At 42.9% G+C, this 27,534-nt stretch overlaps 3 protein-coding genes across 5 annotated transcripts in view; 2 read left to right on the top strand and 1 right to left on the bottom strand.

Annotated features, from left to right (window-relative positions):
* Nucleotides 1-27,534, top strand: part of LOC144497032 (uncharacterized) — a 410,838-nt gene that overhangs the window by 337,851 nt on the left and 45,453 nt on the right. The gene's annotated exons all lie outside the window — the stretch shown is intronic.
* Nucleotides 899-27,534, top strand: LOC144497060 (uncharacterized). Its single transcript, XM_078217792.1, is given in 3 exon segments — nt 899-964; nt 1,683-2,994; nt 24,342-27,534. Coding segments are annotated over 2 exon segments (1,791 nt in total). The 5' UTR covers nt 899-964; nt 1,683-2,127; the 3' UTR covers nt 25,266-27,534.
* LOC144497037 (uncharacterized) lies at nt 3,261-22,640 on the bottom strand. Of its 3 annotated transcripts, XM_078217762.1 has the most exons (3): nt 19,321-19,591; nt 15,011-16,176; nt 3,261-11,440 (listed from the first exon to the last, which is right to left on the bottom strand). In XM_078217762.1, exons 2-3 carry the CDS (start codon nt 15,641-15,643, stop codon nt 11,399-11,401), a joined length of 675 nt encoding a protein of 224 aa, XP_078073888.1. In that variant the 5' UTR covers nt 15,644-16,176; nt 19,321-19,591; the 3' UTR covers nt 3,261-11,398. The 3 variants fall into 3 exon arrangements, with proteins under 3 accessions (XP_078073888.1, XP_078073887.1, XP_078073886.1); XM_078217761.1 differs by lacking the exons at nt 3,261-11,440; nt 19,321-19,591 and adding an exon at nt 22,563-22,640 and having other exon boundaries at nt 13,441-16,176; XM_078217760.1 differs by lacking the exon at nt 3,261-11,440 and having other exon boundaries at nt 13,441-16,176; nt 19,321-20,840.

The raw sequence follows: 27,534 nt of genomic DNA, 5'->3' as shown, positions 1-27,534 counted from the left end.
GGGCCGAATAGCCTCCTGCACTGCAGGAATTCTATGATCAGTGAGTGTGACTATGTCAGACTGTTTGACTAATCCATGGGACAGCTCTCCTAATTTTGGCACAAGTCCCCAGGGTCAACAAGGCTGGATGTGCCTTGTAGTTTCCAGTGCCTAGGTTGATGCTGGGTGGTCTGTGTGGTTTCATTCCTTTTTGGAGACTTTCTAAAAGTTTTTATACAACTAAGTGGCTGGCTGGGCCATTTCTCAGGGCATTAAAGAGTCAGCCACATTGCTGTGGGTCTTGAGTCACATAGGCCAAACCAGACAAGGTTGGCAGTTTTCTGTCCCCTCTCCCTCCCTCTCTGGTGCCCTCGTGCTCTGTCTCTGTACCCTCTTTCTCTCCAGTGCCCCTTCCTCTCGCTCTGGTGCCCCCTTTCTCTCTCACTCCAGTGCACCTTCTCTGCAAACCTCAGCTGCAATAAGTGAGGTTTTATTCAGATGGGACAATGACAAGTATAAATCCCCACCTGATCTGTTGCTCAAAGTCGCCTCCGTTTCACCGGTCCGTTTCCCAAGCCTCCAGAAACTCATGTTACTCCAGAGATATTTGGATTGGCTGTGAGAGACATCAATCAGAGAGCCCACCCACTCTGCCCATTCTCTCCTCTTCCTCTTTCACAGCTGCTTCACTTCCTGTAGGGACTGAAAACCAAGTGAGGAGATGGTGAGTGAAGGAACAGAATTTATGATAATTACATTGCATAATATCCACACTAATGTTCAGGCAGTCTGACTATCCTGTGGGGAATCAGGTGTGGAAATGCCCCTTATGCTGTGTGAGAAGATCCAGCTGAGAGACCTGTTTACTCGGTGCTTTGTGCTGAGCTGTTTGATTGGAGCTGTGTGTTGGATGAATGTGTTTATTGGAAGCATTTCCCTTCTGATTTACAGGTTTTGTTGATGGGTCATTGCTGAATATGAGAAGGTGAGGTGTAATTATTTGGGAGGGGCAGAGACGCATATATTGAAATGCCTTTTAATGCTTTCTTTAAAGATTTTAGCTGAAGACTTTGGCTTTCCCCAAAAGCCTGGGCTTGGCTTTGATAGTTTTGCCCAGTGCTGTGTCTGATAACTGAATTTAGGATATGTCGTTTGAGTGAGTGCAGTGTATCTAATTTCCCAGGATAAACCAGTACCCTTCAATCAGGTACATTGAAGCAATATTTTCCTTAACGTCTGGTACTTCCTGCCCAATGTGTTTTCCTCAAATGTGGAAAGCAAGGGGAGAAATTTCAAATCTCCTTTAATTATTATTTCTCCTGAATGTTCTTTGTATTAAACACATGCTAAGGATAAAGCTGATTGTCACCAGCATGACATGAGCTCATAGTGAATTGATAGCCCATTTTATACTCCACCCAACTTTTCTATTGCCCTCACTGTATCTGAGAAGATGAGGGTCTGGGTGTAAGAAAGAAAGTAGCCATATTGTCTGCTTCCGGTCACTATCCAGTGTCTCTGCTGTTAACAGAGGGGGTGTGACAATCTACTGAGGAAAGAAAAAGGATTTGCCTCTGATCTCCACACAGAGAAATATCAGACTGACACTCACTGTGAAACAGTTGCTAACTGAGGAGTCAACCTCTTCAACAAAGGAGGAGAGGGAGTTGGAGGAAATCATGTTTCCTTTTCCTATTTTACAGAAGGATTGCACCGTACTGCACCAGAGATTGCAGAGAGGATAGACACCATAGATAGACACTGACCGTCACCCAAGGAACAACTGCATAACTGTGGGAAGACATCCAGTCCTTTCATGGCATTGCTCAACACAGAGAAGGTTGGGCAGTGAAATTATCCGGATATCAGTCGGGTCAGGGGAGCTTTGACATATCAGATCTGAAACTGGTCAGTGGTGTGGTGCCTTCCATTTCTGAAGGTTTGGTTGTGAGCTACCATTCAGGGTGAGGTTGGGAAGAAGTGTGAGTGGGCTCCAAATGTGGTAAGAGCTTCAATAAGTTATTGAGCTTTATGAACCACTGATTCAGTCATACAGGTGACAAGCTCATCAAGTGTGAGTTTTGTGAGGAGGACTCCACCTGATCATAAAATATCCTGACACACAATATACATCTGTTGAAAAGCCACATGGAAGAGAAACCATTTGAATGTGAAGTGTGTGACAAAAACTTTGCACAGTCATCGACCCTGCTGATTCACCAACGTGTTCACACTGGGGAGAAACCATTCAGCTGTCAGGTGTGCTACAAATCGTTCTCACAATTATCACACCTCCACGCACACCAACACGTTCACACAGGTGAGAAACCATTCTCCTGTGAGCAGTGTGAGAAGTCATTCTCACAGTCATCTCATCTCCGCACACATGAACGTATTCACACGGGCGAGAAACCTTTTAAATGTGAGGTGTGCAATAAATCATTTTCGCTGTCATGGAGTCTCCTTGAACACCAACCCATTCACACAGGGGAAAAACCATTCACGTGTGAGGTGTGCAACAAATCATTTTCACAGTCATCAGGCCTCCGTGCACACAAACGTGTTCACACCGGGGAGAAACCATTCACCTGTCAGGTGTGTAATAAATCATTCTCACGTTTATCGTACTTCCGCTTACACCAACGTGTGCACACAGGGGAAAAACCATTCAAATGTGAAGTCTGCGATAAAGCTTTCACACGATCATCAGGTCTCCTGGCCCATCAGGGGATCCACACAGGGGAGAAACCTTTCAAGTGTGAAGTTTGTGACAAAACTTTTACAATATCTACAAGGCTGCTGAGACACCAGCGTATTCACACAGGGGAGAAACCCTTCAGGTGTGAGGTGTGCGACAAATCATTCTCGCGGTTATCGAATCTCCGCGCACACCAACGTATTCACACGGGGGAGAAACCTTTCACATGTGAGCTGTGTAACAAATCATTCTCACGATCATCAAACCTCCTGCTCCATCAGAGAATCCACACAGGGAAGTAACCATTCAAGTGTGAGGTTTGTGACGAAGCTTTCCTCAATCCTGGGACTCCAGCCATTTCACACAGGGGAGAAACTCTGCAGGTGTCATGCTTGTGACAAAGCTTTCACCCACTCCATCGATCTCCTGAAACACCAACTGATCCACACTGAATAGTGAGAAACCATTCATGCGTGAGGTGTCTGTAAGAGTTTGAGAGTCCCTTACAAAGTCTTACTTGGCTTCGGAGCCGTACTTTGGATAAACAGGATTGTGTGACTCAATAAAAAGCAATGTATGAAACTTTTGATCTTTATTAGGCAGCTATTAAACAGTTATTAGTAAATAAAATGAAAGATAACTTGGTTAAAGAGAAAACAAAAAATATAGAAATAAAAAAGGAAAAGGACTATTTTTACTTACATATTATACATGTTGCAGATACATTCAAGTACATACTATGTTACAAATGTTAACCCCAGATTGCTGTGTTCATGGCATCTCCCCAAAACGCTTTGATAAGGAAGTTAAATGATCGTTCGTGATCTGTGAGGGGACTTCACTTCATGCATCTTTCTCATATTGGTTCAGATTTATTCCATCAACCAGGACCCAAAGGTGAAACCCCCACATCATTTTGAGCCATTTATGTTCCTCCCTGATTGTTTCAATTGTTATTTTTACCTGATTCTCTTATTCGCTCACTATATCCTTCAAAAGAATTGTCATTACCCAATCTTCCTGTAGCTGAGTGAATGTTCCATTCCCGGAGAATATCTTTGAGCTGCTTTTTTAAGATTATTAATTGGATCATTCAGTAATTCTTCCTGACTTCCAGGTAATCTACTTAAAAGATCTCTGTCTCAGGAACTTTGCTTATCTCTTCCTTGTACAGTCCAGTGGCAGTCAGACTATCAAATTCATTCTCTTAAAAAGTTCACAGGCAAAGACACAAATATCTCGAAGAGTAAGGTATCACCTTATTTGTCTCATCTATACTTTCACGAGAACGTACATCAGTGCCACATTGAGATTTCCATTGACCTACACTCAAGGTGAGTTAGTTACCATCTTGTCTCGTTCATGAGCTCCGAAACAACTTTCCAGTCCAATAAAATATTTTCTCCCAAGGAACCTGCTAAATTGTGTGGGACTTTTATTGTTAAATTGTAAATGATTCCATGTTGTTAGGCTGACAACTTTTGTTGGTGTTCCATTTATTTCTTCCAAAAACAAACTTTAATTTTTTTTTGATACTGAGAAACTGGCTGAATTGTTTTTCCATCAGCTATTTATGAAACATAAGATTTGTTAAGCCCTTTAAATGTCAGGTACATTTTCCATTGTGTGCTTGAAATAACAACACACGTCAATTATTTTATCAATTTCAGAAACAGTTCTGCCCAGACCTGGTGTTTTTAAATCCAAGATGGAAGTGTTTGAAATCAGTTTCGAGGTGACTTTATATTTCCCATATTCAAACACTGAGGGCAGGATTTTCTGGCTGCGCTCAGCACAAGGCCGGAAATTCCCATCCAAGGTCAACGGACCTTTGTATGGTCCACCTGCTACGATTTCCATGGCGGGCTGGATGGGACAATTTAACCCTTTTTTTTGGGAGATAACAAATGGTCACAAAATGGTCTGAATGAAAGATGATCTCATTGGAACCTACAAAATACTGGCTCAAGCCGAGTCTCTTGAGAGGAAAGTCTTTGAGTCCAAGTTTGCTGTCTGGAGGTAAGTTCCTGAATTTGGCAAATTCATACAGAGGTGGGTACCATCAGCACCTGTTTAAAATAAAACAATTCAATGTGGCTCTGGCCAGGAGCGTAATGGGCTAATGTGTCCAATCATATCCGTAAATTTATACATTTAAATCCTAATATTGCCCAATGTACATTTGACAGTACACAAGTTCTGTGGTGAATTTAAAAATAACAAGCAGCTATCAGCACACAAGGGATTAACCTTACTGATTATTTGCATGGGAGAGGAGATGTGTTATACATTTATGTAGCTGCATGATTGTTTTGAGAACAGGGTCACATGATTTGTTGGTCATGTCGTTGGGGCATTTAAGAGGCTCCTGCTTTTAGGTTCAATTTGTCCTCTTTACAGGCAACAGCTCCTTCAATAAATCTGTTGTTAGTTTGAATCTACATGTGCAAATCACATTTTTTTCTTTTTGTTTAAAACCCACAAAGCCTAACACTGTTAGGACTTTACAAGATGTAGCTTTCTCCTCCCCATTTGTATATCCTTTCCTCCTTTAAAACAATTTTCAAGTGTTTAAGAAAATTTGAAAGAAACAGTCAGCATAATGTGTTTATAATTTGAATTTTAGCAGTTATTCTTTACTATGAAGTGGGGTGGCACAGTGGTTAGCACTGTTGCGTCACAGCTGAAGGGACCTGGGTTTGATTCCAGCCTTGGCTAACTGACATTCTCCCTGTGCGTGGGTTTCCTCCAGGTGCTCGGGTTTCCTCTCACAGTCCAAACATGTGCAGGTTAGGTGGATTGGCCATGTTAAATTGCCCCTTGATGTGTAATTTAGAGGGGTTAGCAGGTTAAATATGTGGGGTTATGGGTATAGGGCCTGGGTGGGATTGTTGTCTGTACAGACTGAAAGGGCCGAATGGCCTTCGACACTGTCAGGATTCTGTGAAATGTTTAGGTAGGTTCGATTTGGATTTCTGCCAAACTTCTTCAAGATTTCAGGTTTATCTTGATATTCTGGGGACAAACTAGAGTGCCCCTTTCACAGCTGTACAATTACATTTTAAACTCTGCTAATTAAAATGTTCTTTCCTCAGCGCAGTAACTCTCAGGATTTAAAATTATTGTCAATTGTGTCCAAACTTTGAGCTTCTTCCTCAAATCAATTTAAGTATTTGTTTGCAAACAGCATCTGATTTAACAATAATGTTACTTGAATGTAAAGTATACTGTTGGCAGAATAAAGATACACCTTCCCTTGAGTCTTATGGTGCAATCATGGAATCTCTCTGCGAATACACTCAGGATTTTGGTGGGGGTCTGTGATGCAAACTAGGACCTAGTGAAAAATCAATATCTCCCCCTTGAGCTCTGCACAGCTCAACATCACCTCCTTCAGCGAGCCTTTGGCCAATATCTCATTCCATTTCTTGCTTAAATTCTGAGTAGCATGTGTCTCGGGTCTATCTGTATAAAATATATAGTTAGCATGTATTTATAACATTCAGGCGTTCACACATGGGAGAATCCCTTAACACACTCATCAGCACTAGCGCAACACCAAGTCTTAGCACTGGACAGAAGTTGTTCAAATGTGATGTGTGTAATAAGGGCTTTGCACAATTGCTAGGCCTAGTGAGTCATCGGCACATTTACACGGAAGAAGAAAACATCCAAGTGTGAGGTTTGGACAATTATGGGGCATGATTTGTTTTCAGATCACCCATGCCTGCCACAGGACGATTCACCACCTACCATGGTGGGATTTGAGCCTGGAACCCCAGAGCATTGCCCTAGGTTTCTGGATTACCAGTTCGGTAAACTATACCACTAAGCCAGATGTTGGATCACCATCGCATTGACACAATGGGGAATCCAATACAGTCAGAAACACCCGTAAATCACTGGCAGAATCACACAGAGGATGTTTCAGTGTGAGGTGTCTGACACAGTCAGCATGGATGAGGATTTCAACAGCAGATGGACTAATGCAGAGGTGGGTAGGGGTGTTGGAAATTGGTGAGATTACAGAGGGGGAAGTAGGTGATTTTTGTGATGGAGAGGGTATGGGGTCGGAAGCTTAGCTGGAGGGTGAAGGGATGACACTGACCTATTGTTGGAGATGAAAGTGGAGAGGGCAGTCGAGAGGAATTAAAGGAATGTAGAAACTGGAGTCATCCCTTGAGTTTGTAGTACCATTCAATTAGATCATGGTTGATCCGTTTTTAAACTCTCTCTGCCTGCCTTGGCTCTGTAATCCTTAATCCCCTTGTCTAACAATAAACCTATCAACCTCCGTTTTCAAGTTTTCAATTGACACCCAGACTTGACAGATTTTTGTGGGGAGAGAGTTCCAGATTTCCAGTCCCCTTTTTGTGAGTAAGTGTTTGCTGACATCACCCCTGAACAGCCTAGCTCTCATTTAATACTATGTCTCTTTATTCATCCAGAAACTACAGACATAGCTTAATGAAGTGTTGAACTTTTGGCTCCATTACAAAGTTCAAGGTGACCTACTATTTATTACTTTCATACCTCTACCCTTCACCCTAAAACATAGGTTAGTTTTCTACTGAAATAATCTCCAAGCTTGTTTTAATTGTATTTACATCAGAATCATTACCAGTTTCTCAAAGACACACTCCCATTTATATAGTTACAATTTTAATCCCTAAAATAAAGTTATTTTCTAAAAGATATGAATTATTAACTAGATTTTTGGAAGAATAGCAAGATCTCACAAATGTGACAGTGACTGAATAATCTGTTGTTGCGATATTGATTATGGGATCCATAGTGACCAGGACATTGGAAAAAACTTCTTCTCCAACGTAGTGTCCTGGAACCTTTAATGTCCAACTCCAGGTGGGTTATTCCAGGAACATGGGTTAAAGTTGTTGTCAAGGCCACACTAAGAATTCTGGAGGTTCTGGGCTTCCTGTACAAAACTCACACCCATTCCCACCTTCACCGCTTATTGAAGCATTTTGAATATTGGAAATGAATGCAGAAATTCTCCATGTTCACACATAGCATGAAACCAATCAGATCACAATCCTGACATAAAAATGTTCCAATTCGTCACAACTTTAAAAAAAAAATTCTTCAGTAAAATTTCTTGTTGCTTTAATCAGTGTAATCTGGCTGAATTTGACTGTAACATGAATTTTAAATGTAAATTATGTCAAACGTGAACTGAATATTTGCAATCTTTAACACTGGTTTAAGAAACATCACCCTGGAAGCTGGTACCAACTACAGAAATGACCACGGCCCCAGGTGGGAATAATGTGGGTGGTGAGTTTCTGCCAATTTTGCCTGTTTGAGATGGCTCTTCAAATTACACTCAGGGTTTTTGGGCGTTCAGGCACCAACAGTCAGTTATATTCATGACTCCGGTCTACATGCTGAGGCCAGTAATTATTTCAGCAAACTACACAGATAATAGTTTTTTTCAGCTGTAGCACAGAAACAGGAGAAATAGTTAAATATAGTCACAGTTACATTATTACTTGAATTATATTGTATGGAGTTTCTGCTTTTTATCTTTAATGGTAGAGTATAAAATGGTTAACTTTCTATCCCTCTCATCTTTATAATGCTGGGGGTGAGAAAGAGAGAGAGAGAGAGATGAATAGAGATAGATGGAAGAGGGGCAAGAGGAAAGGAACTAAGGAGGAGAAAGAGAGGTAGCAGAAAGGAAGAGGCAAAGAGATAAGGTAGATGAAAGAAATAGGACAGCAGACGAGAAGGAAAATAAAGGGCTTGGGGAAGAGACAGGAATGAGGAGATTGCAGAAGTAGGAAAGAAGATGAAGATGAAAGAGAAGGATGGTAGGGAGGAGAGGAATGAGAGATAGAAGCTGGGGGAAAGTCGAGTTGAGTAAATAACTCCCCCCTGAGCTTCTACCCCTGTCACCGTCTCTTGTGTTGCTCTCTCCTGCCTCATCAGTTGTCTGCTGTGAAGGAGCAGCTGCTCCAGTTGTGCATAGATGTCTGCGGTTGTAGCGATAGATCTGGTTATTCATGTGAGCTGACTATTATTGAGTGCATTCAATGTTTTCACTCTGACCAGCTCTCCAACTCTGGCAACAAATTGGCAGTTTATTAAAGTGGAATTTATCTTTCTGTCATTTCACTTTAATCTTGTCACTCACTCCTGTTACTACATCAAGTCTCAGCAGTTTTTTTTAGTTGTTGGAAGAATAGTCTGGGTGCAGCATGAGATTAGTCACTAGACTGGACAACTTTCCTTGTCTTCAGTAGGTGTGTTTCTCCACTGTAACATTATCTTGTACACTACTGTGCTAGATTTAGTCAATTTTTGGATGATCCATTTGACAATTTTCACTGCTGCCTTAGCCTTTCCATTTGACTGGCTATAGTGTGGGGATGATGCATCATACCGAATTTCCCAAACATTAATCAAATGTCTGAATTCTTCATTCATGAATTGAAGGCTATTGTCACTCATCACAATGTGAGGAATGCCATGATGACTGAAATGTGAATTCAGGCATTCTGCAATCTCACTGGCAGTTGTTGACATCAGCTGGTCTAACTCTTGGTAGTCTGAATAGCCTTCAACTGTGATGAGATAATCAATTCCAGTGAGAGTGAAGAGGTCTACTCCAAGATACATGCATGGACTGTCTGGAATGTCATGAGCAGCTCTTTAGCTTGCTTAGCTCAATGTTCTTTACAAGCATTGTACTGGCTGATGTGGTCCTTAATCTCATTGTTCATTTTTGACCAGTAAAGCACTTCTCTTTCCTTCCTCAGACTAGACTTGATTCCTTGATGGTTTGTGTGGATGTGCTTCAGTACCTTTTTTCTCATCTCTTTAAGGATGATGACCTTGGTCTTTTTGCCTTGGGCAATCCATCTCTGTCTGCCCAATACAGCAACAGGTCTGTCCTTAATGGTTTGAGGCCATCCTTTCATCACAACTTCCTGTAATATTGAGAAGTTGTGTCTCATTGTGTGGTTTGCTTGATCTGAACAAGACACTTGTTTGTCAGATTCAATGCCTCTACTGGGTTGATTATTTCAGAGAATGTTGTGCTGTTACTTCTTGTTAAATCTGAAAGATTTCACACTCTGTACCAGCATCATCACTTCCTCCAAGAGAATGCAGCTCTCGACGGTGTGTCAGTAATGTACATCTGCTTCCCTTGCTCGTACTTCACTTTCATGTGATATCCCTGCAAAGTAACATCCTATGAAAACACTTTGGAACAGATAAAAGTCGTTTGAGAAAGATGCTTTGGAGTGACTTGTGGTCAGACTCTACCATCACTTTCTTTCTCCCAAACAGGTACTAGTTGAAATGCTCATAAGCAAAGTCAATATCTGGGCACTCTTTCTCAATCTGTGCATAGCATCGTTCAGTTTGTGTTAATGCTCTAGATACAAACACAACTGGTTGTTTTGGCTGCATGAGGATTGCTCCAAGTCCTGTTTCACTGGCATCTCACTGCAAGGTGACTTCATCATTGACATCATTGTATTTCAGCACTGACGTTGTCGTCACTAGTTGTTTGATGTGACTGAAAGCTGCTTCTTGTTCTGTGCCCCAATACCACTGAATGTCCTTTGCAGTGGACTTGTGTAGAGATTCACACTTTGATGACAAACTGGGCAAGAATTTGACGAAGTGGTTCCCATATGGGTTCACTGATGTTCCAGGAGGTCCAACAACTGTGTGAAGGCTTTATTACAGAATTCACAGGGTTTCTCCCCTGTGTGTGTGCGTTGATAGACCAAGAAATACACTGACTGTGTGAAAGCCTCATCACACACCTCACACCTGAATGGTTTGTCTCCTGTGAGAATCCATTGGTGTTTCAGAAGAGTTGAAGTGTGAGTAAAAGGCTTGTCACAAACATCATATCTTAAGATCTTCTCCAGTGTTCATTGCTCTGATGTCACAGGAAAATCAAATATGTTGCAAAAACTTCATCACAAACATCAGGTCTGAATGCTTACTTCACTGTGACTCCTCTGATGGAACAGGAGACTTGGTGACGTTGAGAATGATTCATCTCACACATTGCATATGAATGATTTGCGTGTGCTGGTGTCCTTGGAGCTGCAATGAATCCAAAAATGATTTGTTACACACCTTGCATGTGAATGGGTTCTCCCTGCTGTGAATGTGTGGGTGCAGAAGGAGAGCTGACGAGAATGAGTATGGTTTGTCACACACCACACACCTGAATGGTTTCTCCTCTGTGATTCGACTTCTGTGATAGAAGATGGAAGGATTGGATGAAAGTCTTCTCACAAACATGAAGGGGATTTCCCCTGTGCGAATCCTCTGCTGTATCAGCAGCCTCATAAATGTCACAAAACTTTTATTACAATGCCCACAATTCAATCATTTCCCTTCCAAAGTGGTTGTCCTTGTGTAAACAGCTGTACAACAAAGGCACTTTGCATATCAGGAGATCTCACGAGGTTGAAGAGTGGTCCTCACAGAACTGAACAACCTCTCACCTGTAGGAATCAGTCAGTTATTCATAAGGGTCAGAAAAATGACAGCACTTCCACTCCACTAACCAGTTTCAGATCTGATGATATCAAAACTCCTCTGACCCGATTTCCAGATGATGGTTTCACTGCCCAACCTTCTCTGTGTTGAGCAATACAGTGAAGGGACTGGATGTGTTCCCACAGTTATGCAGTTGTTCCTTGGGTGATGGTCAGGATCCATTTGAGGTGTCTATCCTCTCTGAATTCTCTGGTGTAGTATGGTGCGATCCTTCTGTAAAACAGGAAAAGGGAACATGAATTCATCCAATTCCCTCTCCTCCTTTGCTGAAGGGGCTGACTCCTCAGTTAGAGACTGTTCCACAGCGGATGCCAGTCCCTTGTGTGGAGATCAGATAGAAGTCCTTTCTATTTCCTCACTTGAATGTCACACATCCCCTGTTTCCAACAGGGACATTGGATAGTGATCAGGAGCAGACAATATGGCTACTTTCTTTCCTCCACTCAGGCCCTATCTTCCCAGGCACCATGAGGGCAATGGAAAAACAGTCTGGCAGAGTGTAAAACGGGCTATCAATTCACAATGAACTCTGTTGTGCTGAAGACCAGTTTACTCTTTGGCCCTGATATTACTGGCAAGGCCTCCCCAAAACCTGGGCAGGCAAAGCTCGTAGAACAATGGCCTCGGACGTGATCTTAAGAGCCTCGGGCAGTCTTGCCGGTAAAATTAGTGCCTTAGGGTCTATCTTTAATATAAAAACACTCAGGAGAAATGTTAATTCAATGGAGATTTTGAAATTTCTCCCCTTGTTTTCACCAATTATTTGACGAAAGCACACTGGGCAGGAAGTGCTGGAAGCTAAGGAAAATATTGCCTCAGTATAGCTGATTGAAGGGTTCTGCTTTAGCCTGGGAAATTATAAATATTGTACTCACTCAGACTACACATCTCAAATTCAGCTGTCAGACACAGCACTGGGTAAAACTATTAAATCCAAGCCCAGGCTTCTGGGAAAGGCCGAGGCCTTCAGATAAAATATTTAAGGAAGACATTAAAAACCGTTTCAATAATTGTGTCTCTGCCCCTCCCAGATAATTACACCTCACCTTCTCATATTCAGCAATGACCCATCAACAAAACTCAGCCTGTAAATCAGAAGGGAAATGCTTCCAGTAAACACACTCAATATCCAACACACAGCTCCAATCAAACAGCTCAGCACAAAGCACCGAGTAAACAGGTCTCTTCCTTGAGTTTTATTCCTGACAGACTGCTAGAAGTGTCTAAACAACAGAATTTTCATGAGTGAATGAAAGCAGAATGGTTAATCAGCAGTACTGATTGAAGACAATCCCTTAAGATGCCCATTCCAGCTGACACCAGGGACTTTACCACCTTTCACAGTTTCAGGAACCAAACACAAAGACAACACTGACACTTGCAGCTCCAACTAATTACCACTTTATATCAAATCAAACTTTCAGGCTTTCAGTTTTGAGGAAAAACATTCTGTACACAGCCTTGGGTCTTAACCCCTTAGAAACTGAAATGTGTGGGGTTATTGGAATTAGGCCTGGGTGGGATTGTGGTCAATTCAGACTCGATTGGATTGAATGACCTCCTTTTGTACTGTAGGGATTCAATGAAATATTATGCATTATTGTCAGCCGTTAGTTAGCACTCTCATCTGAGTCAGAAGATTGTCGTTTCAAGGCTCACTCCAGAAACTTGAATACAGAGACTTGAACACAGAGACTGACACTCCAGTGCAGTACTGAGGGAGTGCTGCACTGTCAGAGGTACCAGCTTTCAGGTGAGTTAAACCAAGACCCCATCTGGCCTCTCAGGTGAATGCAAAAGATCACATGACACTATGTTTGAGAAAGGCAGGGGAGTTATCCCTGATGTCCTGGTCAACGTGGATCCCACAATCAACCTTACAAAAACAGTTTAGCTGGTCATTATCACTATTTATGAGTTTGCTGTGCAGAAAGTGACTGCCATGTTTCCTACATTACAACAGTGACTGCACTTCAAAACCACAATTCCTTGGCTTCAATGTGCTTTTGGAAGTCCTGAATTCACGAAAGTTAATATAAAATACAAGCTTTTTTCTTGGGGAAAGCTTCCTGTGATTTGGAAATTTTAAAGGAGAAAGTACACCAGCCCACAGTGACATTGACCAATATGTTGTGTACAGGACTCTTATTTTAGGCTCCTGCGTGTTTCAGTGAATAGGAATACACCATGCTGACAAAACATGTGGTTTGGGATAAGTTAAAAAGTGAATTTATTCTGAGTTACAAATTTATACAGAAAATTGATAGAACAACAGACAGAAAATATTCAGCTCAGAGTGAGTCAACAAATATAACAAAAGTTGAAAATGACTCAAGATCATTCCCAGAATAGAATTAATATTGTGTCAGGAAATATGTCATTTATCTTTGCATTGATGTGTTGGACATCACCTCCAGCTTTAAATTTTGTCTTAATTTATATTTCAGTAGTTGTGTATTAAAGGAACTACAGTTTTAGTTTCATTTTTAAAAATGCCTTTAATGAAGTTTTACAACTCTACAGCAACACAGTATAAAAAAGTGGACAAAGATTAATTTGGCCTTTTTGAAACGATTGGACTGATGGTGGCAGGGGTTAGAGACAGACACTGCCGAGAAAGATAGTGCACTGAAAGGACAGTTCCCCTGTGTGAGCGCTGGAGGGTAAATAGCACCTCCGCTTTCCTCCCACAGTCCAAAGATTGCGGTTTATGTTGGCCATGCTAAATTGATCCTAGTGTTGGGGGGGATTAATAGGATAAATCTGTGGGGTTACGGGAATGGGGCTTGGGTGGGATTGTGGTCGTTGCAGACACGATGGGCCGAATGGCCTCCTACTACACCATAGGGATTCTATGATTCTATGAACACAGACAACTCTCAGCGTAAGCGAAGTAGGTGAGCCGGCTCCAAGTCCACATGGAGATGTTGATGAGAGAGTAGGTGAAACAATCCTGACATGTCACACTGGAGGAGTTTGTCCCCTGTGTGGATTCACTGATGCTCCAGGAGTCCGACAACTGTGTGAAGGCTTTATTATAGAATTCACTGTTAGGGTTTCTCTCTTTGTGAATGTGTTGATGGACCAGGAGATACACTGACTGTCTGAAAGCCTTGTCACATATCTCACTCCTGAATGGTTCTTCCCCCATATGGATTCTTCGATTGACGAGGAGGTTAAATCTGTGAGAATAATTTACTGTGCATTTCACATGTGAATGGTTCCTTCCCTGTGAGCATTCACCTGTGAAATAGGAAGCTGGAGGGATGGAAAACCATCTCACAAACTCACTCCTGAAGTGCTTCTCCCACTAGTGAATTGTCTGCTTCATTAGGAGGGTCGAAGACATCACAAAACCAATAGCACACAACTCAGGCTTGATCAGAATCTAGCCAGTGTGAATGCATTGGTGGGCATGGAGGGACGGTCACTTTGAGAATGATTTGTCAAACGCCTCGCGCATGAATCCCTATGTGTGTGTCCTCCCCCGCCCCCACCGCCTTGTGAATATGTCAGTCATTCACCAGCTATCAGTGTGTGAAGGCTTGGTCACACACCTCACACCTGAATGGTTTCTTCCATGTGAATCATCTGGTGTTTTAGGAGCCTCGTAGAAATTGCAAAAGCTTTATCGCAAACCTCACACTTAAATGGTTTCTCCCCTGTGTGGATTGTCTGATGAATGCGGAGGCTTGGTAACTGTGGGAATGATTTGTCGCACACCTCACATGTGAATGGTTTCTCCCCTGTATGAATGCGTTGGTGCATGCGGAGCTTTGTTACCTGTGAGAAAGATTTGTCACACATCTCACATGTGAATGGTTTCTTCCCTGTGTGACTGCGTTGATGCACGCGGAGGTGCGATAGCCGTGAGAATGATAGGTCACATATATCACATGTGAACGGTTTCTCCCCTGTGTGGATGCGTTGGTGATTCACGAATGTTGATAAGTGTGCAAAGGCCTTGTCACAAATCTCACATTTTAATGGTTTCTCGCCTGTGTGAATGCGTTGGTGTATGCAGAGGACTGATGACCGTGAGAATGATTTGTCACACACATTGCAGATGAATGGTTTCTCCCCAGTGTGAATGCGTTGGTGGCCAAGGAGGTACGAGAGCTGTGAAAATGATTTATCACACACCTTACACATGTATGGTTTCTCCCCTGTGTGAATGCGCTGGTGTGAAAGGAGATACGATGACCGTGAGAATGATTTGTGGCACTCATTGCAAATGAATGGTTTCTCCCCTGTGTGGATGCGTTGGTGATCACGGAGGTTACCTGACCGTGAGAAACATTTGTCACACACATCACACCTGAACGGCTTCTCTCCTATGTCCACGTGGTGATTTTTGAGCGTTGATAAATTAACAACTGTGTCACGGACTGCACACTTGAATAGTTTCTCATCCATCTATCTGTCCTTGCGTGATGATGCACGTTGTGTGTCCTATGAGCTAGTGGAGCCCGCCACAAGCACTTCACACTGGAACAGCCTCTCACCTGTAGGAATGAGTCAGTGAGGCTCGATGAATGATTGACGGTCTCACCACACTTGGAGCTACTCACACTTCTTCCCAGCCTCACCCTGACTGATCAGCTACAGCCAAATATTCAGAAAGGTTGGTTCTGATGAAAGGTTCCACATCATTGATCAGTTTCAGATCTGATGATATGTCAAAGCTCCCCTGACCTGACTGATTTCCAGATGATGGTTTCACTGTCCAACCTTCTGTGTTGGGATTAGGTGGGAGTTCCTAATACGTCAGTGCAGATTCGATGGGCCAAAGGGCCTCTTCTGCACTGCATAATTCGATGTGTTGAGCAGTGCTGTGAAGGGACTGGATAACTTCCCACAGTTGTGCAGTTGTTACTTGGTTATAGTTAGGATCCAGCTGCAGTATCTATCTTCTCTGTTATTCTCTGGTGTAGTACGGCGCGATCCTTCTGCAAAATAGAAAAATGAAACATGATTTCATCCAACTCCCTCTCCTCCTTTGTTGAAGTAATTGACTTCTCGGTTAAGAGACTGTTCCACAGTGAGTGCCAGTCTGCTATTCCCGTGTTTGATTTGATTTATTATTGTTACATGCATTGGTATACAGTGAAAAGTATTGTTTCTTGCACCCTATACGGACAAAGCATACCATACATAGGGAAGGAAAGGAGAGTGTAGAATGTAGTGTTACAGTCATAGCTCGGGTGTAGAGAAGGATCAACTTAATGTGAGGTAGGTCTATTCATTGGGGAATCAAATGCAATTCTTTTCTATCTCCTCACTTGACTGTCACACACCCTCTGTTTCCAATAGGAACACTGGATCACGATTAGGAGCAGACAACATGGCTACTTTCTTTCCTCCACCCAGGCCCTATCTTCCCAGGCACCATGAGGGCAATGGAAAAACAGTCTGGCAGAGTGTAAAACAGGCTATCAATTCACAATGAACTCACGTTGTGCTGATGAAGACCAGTTTTACTCTTAGAGTGTGTCTTTAATACAAAAACACCCTGGAGAAATGTTAATTCAATGGAGATTTTGGAATTTCTCCCCTTGTTTTCACCAATCATTTGAAGAAAACACACTGGGCAGGAAATACTGGAAGCAAAGGAAAATATTGCTTCAGTGTAGCTTTTTGATTAGATTTGATTTATTATTATCACATGTAGGAAGTGTTAGGTTTTTTAGGGAATATAAAGACTGACAAATCCCCAGGGCCTGATGGAATCTATCCAAGGCTGCTCAGGGAGACGAGAGATGAAATCGCTGGGCCTCTGACGCAAATCTTTGTCTCATCACTGGACACAGGTGAGGTCCCAGAGGATTGGAGGATAGCTAATGTGGTCCCGTTATTTAAGAAGGTAGGAAGGATAACCCGGGAAATTATAGGCCGGTGAGCTTGACGTCTGTGGTAGGGAAGTTGTTGGAGAGGATTCTTAGAGATAGGATGTATGCGCATTTAGAAAGGAATAAACTCATTAACGATAGTCAGCATGGTTTTGTGAGAGGGAGGTCATGCCTCACTAACCTGGTGGAGTTTTTTGAAGAAGTGACTAGAATGGTTGACGAGGGAAGGGCCGTGGATGTCGTCTATATGGACTTTAGTAAAGCGTTTGACAAAGTCCCTCATGGTAGGTTGGTGCAAAAGGTTGGATCTCATGGGATAAAGGGGGAGGTGGCTAGATGGTTGGAGAACTGGTTTGGTCACAGAAGACAGAGGGTGGTAGTGGAAGGGTCTTTTTCCGGCTGGATGCCTGTGACTAGTGGTGTTCCGCAGGGCTCTGTATTGGGACCTCTGCTGTTTGTGATTTATATAAACGATCTGGAAGAAGGTGTAACTGAGGTGATCAGTAAGTTTGTGGACGACACAAAAATGGCTGGACTTGCAGATAGTGAGGAACATTGTCAGAGGCTACAGAAGGATATAGATAGGCTGGAAATTTGGGCAAAGAAATGGCAGATGAAGTTCAATCCAGAGAAATGCGAAGTGATGCATTTTGGTAGAACTAACGTAGGGGGGAGCTATACGATAAATGGCAGAACCATAAAGGGTGTAGATACGCAGAGGGACCTGGGTGTGCAAGTCCACAGATCCTTGAAGGTGACGGCACAGGTGGAGAAGGTAGTGAATAAAGCATATGGCATGCTTGCCTTTATAGGACGGGGCATAGAGTATAAAAGTTGGGGTCTGATGTTGCAGTTATATGGAACGTTGGTTCGGCCGCATTTGGAATACTGCGCCCAGTTCTGGTCGCCACACTACCCAGAAGGACGTGGAGGCTTTAGAGAGAGTGCAGAGGAGGTTTACCAGGATGTTGCCTGGTATGGAAGGGCTTAGTTATGAGGAGAGATTGGGTAAACTGGGGTTGTTCTCACTGGAAAGACGGAGGATGAGGGGTGACCTAATAGAGATGTATAAAATTATGAAAGGCATAGATAGGGTGAACAGTGGGAAGCTTTTTCCCAGGTCGGTGGTGACGTTCACGAGGGGTCATAGGTTCAAGGTGAGGGGGGGGGGTTTAACACAGATATCAGAAGGACGTATTTTACACAGAGGGTGGTGGGGGCCTGGAATGCGCTGCCGGGCAAGGTGGTGGAGGCGGACACACTGGGAACGTTTAAGACTTATCTAGATAGCCACATGAACGGAGTGAGACTCGAGGGATACAAAAGAATGGTCTAGTTTGGACCCCAGGGAGTGGCACGGGCTTGGAGGGCTGAAGGGCCTGTTCCTGTGCTGTATTGTTCTTTGTTCTTTGTATTAGCTTACGGTGAAAAGTATTGTTTCTTACGCACTATACAGACAAAGTATACCGTTCATAGAGAAGGAAACGAGAAAGTGCAGAATTAGTGTTACAGTTATAGCTAGGGTGGAGAGAAAGATCAACTTAATGCAAGGTAGGTCCATTCAAAAGTCTGATGACAGCAGGGAACAAGCTGTTTTTGAGTCGATTAGTACGTGACCTCAGACTTTTGTATCTTTTTCCTGACAGAAGAAGGTGGAAGAGAGAATGTCCAGGGTGGTTGGGGTCCTTAATTATGTTGGCTGCTTTGCCAAGGCAGTGGGAAGCGTAGACAAAGTCAATGGATGGGAAGCTGGTTTGCGCGATGGATTGGGCTACATTCACTACTGATTGAAGGGTTCTGGTTTATCCTATGAAATGAGATACACTGCACTCACTCAGACTCCACATCTCAGGCACAGCAAGGCAAACCCAGGCTTTTGGAAATGACAGAGCCCTTCAAGTAAAATATTTAAGGAAGGTGTTAAAAGACATTTCAATAAATATGTCGTCGTCCTTCCCAGATAATTACACTTCACCTTCTCATATTCAGCAATGACCCATCAACATCGCTCAGCCTGTAAATCAGAAGGGAAATGCTTCCAATAAACACACTCAATACCCAACACACAGCTCCAATCAAACAGCTCAGCACAAAGCACCGAGTAAACAGGTCTCTCAGCTGGATCTTCTCACACAGCATAAGGGGCATTTCCACAACTGATTCCCCACAGGATAGTCAGACTGCCTGAACATTAGTGTGGATATTATGCAGTGTAATTATTATAAATTCCGTTCCTTCACTCACCATCTCCTCACTTGGTTTTCAGTCCCGACAGGAAGTGAAGCAGCTGTGAAAGAGGAAGAGGAGGGAATGGGCAGAGTGGGTGGGCTCTCTGATTGACGTCTCTCACAGCCAATCCAAGTATTTCTGGAGTAACAGGAGCTTCCTGAAGCTTGGGAAACTGACCGGTGAAACGGAGGCGACTTTTAGCAGCAGATCAGGTGGAGACTTAAACTTGTCATTGTCCCATCTGAATAAAATCTCATTTATTGCAGTTGCTGTCTCAGTTGCCCTGGTAAGTTTGACAGAGATTTCTAATGTGGAAATGGCATTCTTCGTTCTCGGAGGCTTTCAAACTGACATCAGTGTGGGATGTATAGCCTCGGATGTGTTTGACAGCAGGTGAGGAAGATCCGCAGCATCCTCGGCAGCGATGATATGTAGTGGTGGTATCAGCACATGCGCAGGAGAGGGGGAAACACAGAGAGAGGGTAATGGAAGGAATAAGTAATTTAAAAGCAAAATACTGCGGATGCTAAAATCAAAACAAAACCAAAACATGCTGAAAATCTCAGCAGGTCTGATAGTATCTGTCGAGAGAGAGAATAGAGCCAACATTTCAAGTCTGGAAGGATCATCCAGACTCAAAACGTTGGCCATATTCTCTCTCCACAGATGCTGTCAGACCTGCTGAGATATTCCTGCATTTTCTGTTTTTGGGCAAGTAATTTACCTTCGGTAATGTTCATCTGAACTATGTTGAGCTGCCTTGTTACTTTTAATGATTGATGAATCAGCAGTTTCAAATACCTGACACCAGACACTCAGACCAAACTCACTGCCCGAGGTCCGAGTCTGACTATGCCTCCCTCTCCATCAGTGACAGACACTCGCTGCTTCAATTAGGAATGAAACAATGTTGTCTAAAACACAGCTGTGATTATTTGAGCAGCACCATCTTTGGTCCAGGCTGCTGCCTAATCCATCAGCGGCAACATGGTGACAGAATAAAACACTTAAAACTGTGTTGATAACAAATGCAACCTTTTATCTCAACCCATCGGCACAGAGACAGATCACTGAGACCATCTGCTTCTACCTGTGTTTATGCTGCACATGAGCTTTCTCCCTACCTATTTTATCTCACCCTATCAGTAGATCCTTCTATTCCTTTCTCCCTCAGCTATTCACCTGGCTTCCGATCAAATACATGAAAATTATTTGCTTCAACCATTCCCTGTTGGAAGCAAATTGCACATTCTAATCACTCTCGAGAAAGAAGTTTCTCAAATTTTGAACTCTACACAAGTGGGAACATCTTTCCACTTAACCAGATCAGAAACTCCAAGGTATATTATGAAGTTAGACTAAAACCCAACTAGTTTTGATTTTGGTATTACTGTGAGGACACCTCTGGAGAGAGATACCTATTTTCCAGCAGGTCCCAGAGAGAAAACAGCTCCGACTCCTTGCAGTTCAAGCATAAACTGCCTACTTATCTCTGTAAACTTAGCTCTGCCCATTCACATGACTTCCTCTTGTCAATCAATCTTATGAAACCCTACTCTGAAACCTCAGGAGGTAACCCAAAAAAAAGAAACAAAACTGCATTCGCTCAGATTAAACCAAACACCCTGATAACTAGAATGAATTATGCTTCTGCATTCTCAGCATGTGGGCTGCATTGCATACGGAATTTTAAACATAGCTTTCACAAAAAACATGACACAAGTACATTTCTTAAAGGCCCAGTATCATCATACCTCAAGAATATTCATTTTATAATTCATCATCTTAAAGATTTCTATAATTTCTATAAACCTTCTCTTTCCCAGGGAAAGAAGTGCTGGCCAGTTCAGTCTTTCCTGATAGTTACAATTTCTCCATTCACAATATCATCCTTATCAATGTATTTCACACCTTCTCCAGTTCCTTTCTGCCCTTTTTCAACATGTTGATCTGAACCGTGCACAGCTCTCCAAGTGTGGTCTAAACAAGGTTTTAGACAAGCTCAACATCACTTCTCTGCTTTTCAATTCATTTCCTCCAAAATTGGACCCGTGTTATTGTTGGTTTTTTAAATAAAATATGCATGTTGAGCTGCCTTGTAACTTTTAATGATTCTTGAACCTGTAGTTCTGCCCTTGCACAAGTTGTAAATATGACCTTTGGTCCTCTCTAACCTCTCCTATTCAAATAATTTGTCCAATAATTTGTCCACATGAAGTCATGAAGACAAACTGTTGTTATTTTCAAAGCTTCATCAAATCAGCCCACAGTCCACACTTCCCTAAAGTGCATACAGCCAGCTCTTGGAATCCAATGGGGCAAAATCCTGTGAATGCTGGAAATCTAAAGTAAAGTAAAGAGTAAAGTTTATTTATTAGTCACAAGTAAGGCTTACATTAACATTGCAATGAAGTTACTGTGAAATTCCCCTAGTCGCCACAGTCCACAGTTCAAGTCAATGCACCTAACCAGCACATTTTTCAGAATGTGGGAGGAAACCAGAGCACCCGGAAGAAACCTACACAGACATGGGGAGAACGTGCAGGCTCCACACAGACAATGACCCAAGCCGGGAATCGAACCCGGATCCCTGGTACTGTGAAGCAGCAGTGCTCACCACTGTGCTACCGTGCCATCCTGATAAGGGTCTGATAGAGATTCAGAAAATGCTAGAAATCCTCAGGTCAGGAAAGATCTGTGGGGAGAAGTAACCTTTCTGCAACCTTTGACATGGCCAATCACACTCTCCTCCTCCTGCAACTCTTCTCTGTTGTCCAGCCTCCCTTCTATTGACTCTGTCCACACTTCCCGCTGCCTTGGCAAAGCAGCCAGCATAATTAAGGACCCCACGCACCCTGGACATTCTCTCTTCCACCTTTTTCCATGGGGAAAACGATACAAAAATCTGAGGTCATGTACCAATTGATTCAAGAACAGCTTCTTCCCTGCTGCTATCAGACTTTTGAATGGTATTAAGTTGATCTTATGATTTTAAGTGATCTTTCTCTGCATAGCTATGACTGTAAAGCTACATTCTGCACCCTCTCCTTTCCTTCTCTATGAACGGTTTGCTTTGTCTGTGTAGCGCATGAAACAATACTTTTATACATGATAGTAATAAATCAAATCAAATAATAGATCAAACCACATCAGTTAGAGGAGAATACTGTGACTTGTGTGAGTTTTTCCCCTTCAGTTGTACACAGAGAATCTCCTGCAATGGTGAATCTTCCCACCGCCATCGCTCTGGTTCCTACCAAGGGTCAATCTCTGCTTTTCAATTCGATTCAGCCGCTCGGGGCTCGCGCTTCCTCACATTCCAACTCCCGAACGCTGGGAACCAACCGCCGCTGCGCGCGATAGAACTAAAACTCCCATCAGGCACCGCGGGTTGGCTCTCCCCCATTCCACACTGCCGCTCCTCACTGCGCAGGCCTGGTACCACCTGCAGCTTGAGTGATGTAGCTCCCACCCGGTGAGAGTCTCTCGAAAGGGACTGCGCAGAACTGGGCGGAGCACGGAGACAGTGTAACCCCGCCCCCTTCCGCTGTGACTGACTGGGTAGACTGATTGACATGTGAATCGTGGGCGGGATACCATTGCATTCTCTCCTTAAGTGGCTGTGAGAACCGTCAATCAGAGCGCTGAGCTGTTTGATTGGAGCTGTGTGTTGGGTATTGTGTGTGTTTATTGGAAGCATTTCCCTTCCGATTTACAGGCTGAGTTTTGTTGATGGACCATTATTGAATATGGGAAGGTGAGGTCCAATCATCTGGGAGGGGCAGAGACACATTTATTGAAATGTCTTTTAATACCTTCTTTAAACGATTTTACTTGAAGGCCTTGGCCTTGTCCAAAAGCCTGGGCTTGGATTTGATAGTTTTGCCCGGTGGTGTCTGATAGCTGAATTTTGGATGTGCAGCCTGAGTGAGTGCAGTGTATCTAATTTCCCAGGATAAACCAGAACCCTTCAATCAGCTACAATATTTTCCTTAGCTTCTTGCACTTCCTGCCCAGTGCGATGTTTGATTTATTATTCTCACATATACTAAGAAGAATGGAAGAATTTCAATATCTCCATTGAATTTACATTTCCCCTGAGTGTTTAATATATGAAACACATTCTCTAAGTGTAAAACTGGTCTTTGGTATCATGACTCGATCTCATGTTGAATTGCTCGCCCATTTTATGTTTGCAAGTCTATCACTGCCCTCACAGCGTTTGAGAAAATGGGCTACTTAGGGAGGAAAGAAAGTCGACGCGCTATGTGCTCCTGGTCACTGTCCAGTATCCCTTTTGGAAACAGACGATGTGTGATAGTTGAGGGAGGAAAAAGAAAGGACTTGCATTTAACCCCCACACAGGGGAATGGTAGACTGGCATTCACTGTAGACCTGTCTGTAACTGAGTCAGCCCATTCACCAAAGGAATAGTGGATGTTGGAGGGTATCATGTTTCTTTTTCCTATTTTACAGAATGTTTGCACTGTACTACACCAGAGAATGCAGAGAGGATCGACACTGCAGATAGATCCTGAACATCACCCAAGGAACAACTGCACAACTGTGGCAAGACATCCAGTCCCTTCACAGCATTGCTCAACACAAAGAAGTGTGGAAAGTGAAACCATATCTGGAAATCAGTCGGGTCAGGGTATCTTTTATATATCATCAGATCTGAAACTTGTCAGTGGTGTGGAACCTTCCATCAGAACCAACCCCTCCAAAGGGGTTCAGCTCTGGGAGGCTCGGAAAAAGTGTGAGTGGGTTCCAAGTGTGGTGAGAGCTGCAATCATTTATTGAAATTTATGAATTACTAACTATAGGGGAACTCTGAGGTGTGTGCAGAGGGCTCCACAGACTCATTGGATCTTCTAATATACAAGGTGCATCTGTTGTATCACCCGTAAGGCAAGGACAACCCCATGGCAGAGAAACCATTCAAGTGTGAGCTGTGTGATCGTGTTTTCACACAGAAATCAGTGCTTGTGAATCACCAACGCATTCACAGTGGGGAGAAGCCATTCAGTTGCGAGGTCTGCAGCAAATCATTCTCTCAGTCCTCGACACTTCTTGACCATCAACGCACGCACACAGGGGAGAAACCTTTTTCATGTGAGGTGTGTGACAAATCATTCTCGAAAGCTTGGAACCTCCACAAGCACCAACGCACTCATACAGGGGAGAAACCATTCAGATGCGAAGTGTGTGATAAATCATTTCCAAAAGCATGGAACCTCCGTTTACATCAACGCTTTCACACAGGTGAGAAACCATTTAAATGCGAGATGTGTGACAAATCATTCTCACAGTTACCGAACCTCCGTACACATCAACGCAGTCACACAGGGGAGAAGCCATTCACATGTGAAGCCTGCAACAAATCCTTCTCAAATTCTTGTCACCTCCGCACACACCAACGCATTCACAGAGGGGAGAAGCCATTCACATGCGAGGTATGTGGCAAATCATTCCCAAGGTCATCAACCCTCCTCGACCACCAACGCACTCACACAGGGGAGAAACCATTCACATGCGGGTTGTGCAACAAATCATTTTCGCAGCCAACGACTCTCTTAGTACACCAATACATTCACACCGGGGAGAAACCATACACCTGTGAAGTGTGCAACAAAGCATTCTCGGATCCATCGACTCTCCGTGTACACCGACGCAGTCACACAGGAGAGAAGCCATTTACGTGCAACGTGTGCAATAAATCCTTCTCGAATTCTTCTAACCTCCGCGCACACCAACGCATTCACACAGGGGAGAAACCATTCACATGTGAAGTGTGTGATAAATCCTTCTCGTATTCTGCTCACCTCCGCGTACACCGACGCATTCACACAGGGGAGAAGCCATTCACCTGTGAAGTGTGCGACAAATCCTTCTCAAATTCTTCTAATCTCCGTGCTCACAAACGCATTCACATAGGTGACAAACCAGTTGGGTGTTAGGTTATTGAGAAAACATTTATCTGCTCCTCCAATCTCTTGATACACCAACACATTCACACAGGAGAGAAATCATCTGGTGTTTGTCAGATCATTCTCACACTTACTGAATCTCTGGGCACATCAACACATTCACAAAGGGAGGAATTGATTAGGTATGAGATGTAAAATAAAGCTTTCACAGACTTAAGGAGCCTTCTCAACTATCAGTTAGAAAAACTCTTAAAGTGTGATGCTCATGATGAAGCTTTTGTGATGTATTTTACACTCATGGGACACCAGAGGATTCACATTGTGGAGAAACTCTTCAGGTTCGATATTTGTGACTCTAAGATTTCACTCACTCTGATCCCCTAAAGAACCAGAGGATGCACAATGGTGAGAAACCATTCAGGTGTGAGGTGTGTGATGAGGCTGTCACACAGTCAGTGTACACATCAATGCACCCGATCAGTGTGAGTTCCATAATAAAGCCTTCACACAATTATTGAACCCATGATGACCAGATGAGGAGGGGTCAACACTGACTCCCCTAATTTACCTCTCCAGGTCAGACTCTTTGTGAATTGAGGACAATTAAGGAATTTTCTCAATGCCTTTGTTAAAACCTTGTTCTTGAAAACGAAGGGATTAATATTTATTAAGTTAAAATCCACCCTGGTAAAGATAGTAATTTTTGAAAACAGTAAACCCAGGCTTCTGAAACTTTTGGGACCCATGTGCACACAGACTCCCTAAAGGATGGAGAGTTTGAAAGTTATTCTGGGAGGTATATGTTTTTAGCCAAATTAGAAAGTAAATAATGAAATATAAAAGGAAAGTTCATGGTTTAGAGTTATATACTGGCCACCACTTTTCCAGAAATCAAGGAATTTCCCTTAAATTCCCTTTGATAGAAACTCACTATCTCTGTGCTAGATTCTTAGTCTGGACAGGGAGGGCTTTAATTTGAGAGACTTTAGTGCTTCATTGGCAGTATTTCCAGACCACTATTGCTTCTGAGCTTAGTCGCTGTATGAAAGAGATTTCAACATGGTTACTTGTCACATGACCTTCTGTTCCCACAATCATTTCAGAAAGGGTTGTGCCTTAAGAGTGAAGAGCTTTACCTGATCTGACAATGGATGGCTAAATTAGTTGTGACCAGACATGCTCAAATCATCACCCCTTTGGACTTCAGAACAGAGTGATCAATCAGGAAAGGAGTAAAGGCAATTTTGGGACAAACGCCCAGAAGGTGGATATGAGGGAGTGATAAAACAAGATTGATGACTCCAGAAGCATTGTGGTGAATGAAGAGTTCAGGGAGCTTAGAATAAGTTTATGTGTGTTTGTAAAGTGAGCTAGCTCAGGGTAGCACGGTGGCACAGTGGTTCTGGGTTTGATTCCCGGTTTGGATCACTGTCTGTGTGGAGTCTGCACATTCTCCCTGAGTCTGCATGGATTTCCTCTGGGTGCTCCAGTTTCCTCCCACAGTCCAAAAGATGTGCTGGTTAGGTGCATTGGCCACCCTCAGTGTACCCAAACAGACGCCGGAGTGTGGCAACGAGGGGATTTTTACAGTAACTTCATTGCCATGTTAATGTAAGCCTACTTTTGACATTAATAAATAAACTTTAAAAAAAACTTTTGGGTATGGTGTTATACATTTAAAAAGAGCTCCAAGGTTACCGTAAGAACTGATCACATAATTTGATGGTGATGCCATAAGGGTGTGTGCTCAGGCTGCTGTTTTACTTTCAGATTTGTATTCGAAAGCACAGCAGAGAAATGCTCATCAATAAAACCTGTTGTGTGTTAGTTTGGATCTAAATGTGCAAACCAAGTCTTTTTCTTTCTGTTAAACAGAATTCCCACAACTCCTAACATAGGACATTACAATGAGGTATAATCAGACCTTGCTTTGGTTGGTGATGTGAATTATAGACAGATCCTCTTCAGGTGACGGATGTTTGACTCACACCGTGGGTAATGTTTGTACTCTCCTGTCTGGGAGGATCACTGAAATGAGTATGGTAAGGGGGTGGAGTTGAGTCTCTACAGATCTAGGTTCCTTCCGCCCATCATACCTCGATGTAATAATGACGTGATATGTTCACCTTACACTCTTCCAAGATTTATTTCATGTTCTGGGAAAGATCTTGAATCATTTGTTATTTTGGTTTATTCAGAGTTTGGTGTAAGCTGAATATTGTGTTGCTCTTTGTCTGCTGTTTTATCAATCTTCTGTACACATTTATCACTCACAATAAATTAACCTTTAATCTTAAGC

This window comes from Mustelus asterias, chromosome 8 (genome assembly GCF_964213995.1).
Source record: "Mustelus asterias chromosome 8, sMusAst1.hap1.1, whole genome shotgun sequence".
Classification (NCBI taxonomy): domain Eukaryota; kingdom Metazoa; phylum Chordata; class Chondrichthyes; order Carcharhiniformes; family Triakidae; genus Mustelus; species Mustelus asterias.
The sequence above is the reverse complement of the archived record's forward strand: the minus strand, read 5'-3'. Positions and strand labels throughout refer to the sequence as shown.